General features: G+C 63.1%; 1 protein-coding gene across 1 annotated transcript in view; it reads left to right on the forward strand.

Moving 5' to 3' along the window:
* The window catches only part of SBF1 (SET binding factor 1), a gene marked incomplete at both ends in the record, with an annotated part of 40963 nt that overhangs the window by 31360 nt on the left and 7391 nt on the right, over positions 1-2212 (forward strand). Inside the window, 4 exons of the mRNA XM_017739381.1 lie at positions 4-143; positions 451-658; positions 1546-1742; positions 2099-2212. The exon at positions 2099-2212 is cut by the window's right edge and continues 3 nt beyond it. Of these exons, the coding sequence (XP_017594870.1) occupies positions 4-143; positions 451-658; positions 1546-1742; positions 2099-2212 (659 nt within the window). The remainder of the gene's footprint in view (positions 1-3; positions 144-450; positions 659-1545; positions 1743-2098) is intronic.

Genomic DNA, 2212 nt, shown 5'->3' on the forward strand with positions numbered 1-2212 from the left:
CAGGAGCCTGTCCAAGAACGTGGTGAAGAACGCCAAGAGGACGATGGGCCGGCAGTACGTGACCCGCAAGAAGTACACGCCCCCCGCCTGGGAGCAGCGGGGCAGCCAGCACTTCCCCGAGGACAACGAGGATGAGATCTCAGGTTGGGAACGCCCCGGGAAGGCCAGGGAGCAGCGGCCACCCGGGAGCCGTCCCGGTGTCCCTGCAGTGGGAGCAGGGCGGGAGCATCTCCCGGTTCCCGGCGGTGCGCAGCCCTGGGCTGCTGGTGGTGGCCGGGCAGAGACCCCAGCACGGAGGGAGGTCTTGGGCCAGCTGGGAAATCCCCCAGGGCTCCCTGATGGGTGGCAGCAGCGGGTTCGGGGCCCTTCCTCCATCCCATCCGTCTCCTCGGCTGCTCCGGGACACCGTGCGCGCGCCCAGGTGTCCCCAGCCCCGCGTTGTCCCCGCAGTGTCCGAGGAGCTGGACAGGAGCACGCTGACACCCAGCAGCACCATGAGGCCGTCGGAGAAGATGACGATGACGCACGTGGTGGAGCGCGCCTGCTGCCGGGACTACCAGCGCCTGGGGCTGGGGACGCTGAGCAGCAGCCTGACCCGCTCCAAGAACGAGCCCTTCCGCATCTCCACCGTCAACCGCATGTACGCCATCTGCCGCAGGTGAGCCGCCCCGGGGCACAGACCTCGATGGATCCCAGCGGATCCCAGCGGATCCCAGCGCCGCCGGGACACCCCGGAACCACCGGGATCAATAAAAGCCTCCAGCGGTGTCGGCGAGTCCGGCATCGCTTTGTCCTTGGCCGGCAGAATTCCGGCCTCCAGCACTCCACAGCTTTCACTTACTGATGCATTTTTGGCCAATGTTCACTGGTTCTAAGCTGCCCAGTCCTCTCCATTAATCACTATTCTGCCCCCTCTATTGATTATTGATTGCTCACTTCTCATGATGAGCCTGAATTTTCCAGTGTTTTTATCATGTTTTTCCCACATGGGGAGTTCCCAGTGCTGAGGCTGAAATGTCCTTGTGTTTCCTTTACCCTCATTTACCCCACTGTCTCCTTGGAGGGCCATGAGCCCTGGTCACTCTGTGTCCTTGGAGGGCCATGAGTCCTGGTCACTCCCTGTTCTTGGAGGGCCATGAGCCCTGGTCACTCTGTGTCCTTGGAGGGCCATGAGCCCTGGTCACTCCCTGTTCTTGGAGGGCCATGAGCCCTGGTCACTCTGTGTCCTTGGAGGGCCATGAGTCCTGGTCACTCCCTGTTCTTGGAGGGCCATGAGCCCTGGTCACTCTGTGTCCTTGGAGGACCTTGAGTCCTGGTCACTCCCTGTCCATGTCGAGCCATTCACTCCCTCAGGCTTTGTCCAGCGCAGCTCGTCAGGGTTGGTTTTACCCAACTCAAGAGTTTTGATTTAACGATCCGAGGAACGATCAGGCGTGTGGAGAGGCTTAATTAGCGCTGCCTCCAAGTGGGCGCTGCTGAATTAATGAAAGAGCTGCCGAAGGCTGGCTCAGGGCCAGCGTCATTCGCGGGGGTTTGTGCCCGCAGCTACCCCGGGCTGCTGATCGTGCCGCAGAGCATCCAGGACAACACCATCCAGCGCATCTCACGCTGCTACCGGCAGAGCCGCTTCCCGGTGGTGTGCTGGCGGAACTCCCGCACCAAGGCCGTGCTGCTGCGCTCCGGGGGCCTCCACGGCAAGGGCGTCGTCGGCCTCTTCAAGTCCCAGAATGCCCCAACCCCAGGTGACCGTCCGACCCCGTCCAGGACACGGAGCTGGGGCCAGGAATCGCCCCTGGCTCCGGGCAGGGACACTTGGGGGGTCTCCTGGCTCAGGGTGGTGACTCTTGGGGGTCTCTGTGGCTTGGGGTGGCGATACTTTGGGGTCTCTGGCTCTGGGTGGTGACACTGAGGTGTCCCCTGGCTCAGGGTGGTGGCACTCGGGGGTCCCTCAGTTGCGGGTGGTGACGCTCAGGGGTCTCCCTGGCTTGGGGCAGTGATACTTGGGGGTCTCCAGGATCCAGACGGTGACACTTTGGTGTCTCCAGCTCCGGGTGGTGACACCTGGGGGTATCCAGGTGACACTGGGGTGTCCCTGCAGGCCCGTCGCAGGCGGACTCCACGAGTCTGGAGCAGGAGAAATACCTGCAGGCCATCATCAATTCCATGCCCCACTACTCGGACGCCGGCGGGCGCAACACCCTCAGCGGCTTCA

This window comes from Corvus brachyrhynchos, unplaced genomic scaffold, assembly GCF_000691975.1.
Source record: "Corvus brachyrhynchos isolate BGI_N302 unplaced genomic scaffold, ASM69197v1 scaffold197, whole genome shotgun sequence".
Taxonomy (NCBI): domain Eukaryota; kingdom Metazoa; phylum Chordata; class Aves; order Passeriformes; family Corvidae; genus Corvus; species Corvus brachyrhynchos.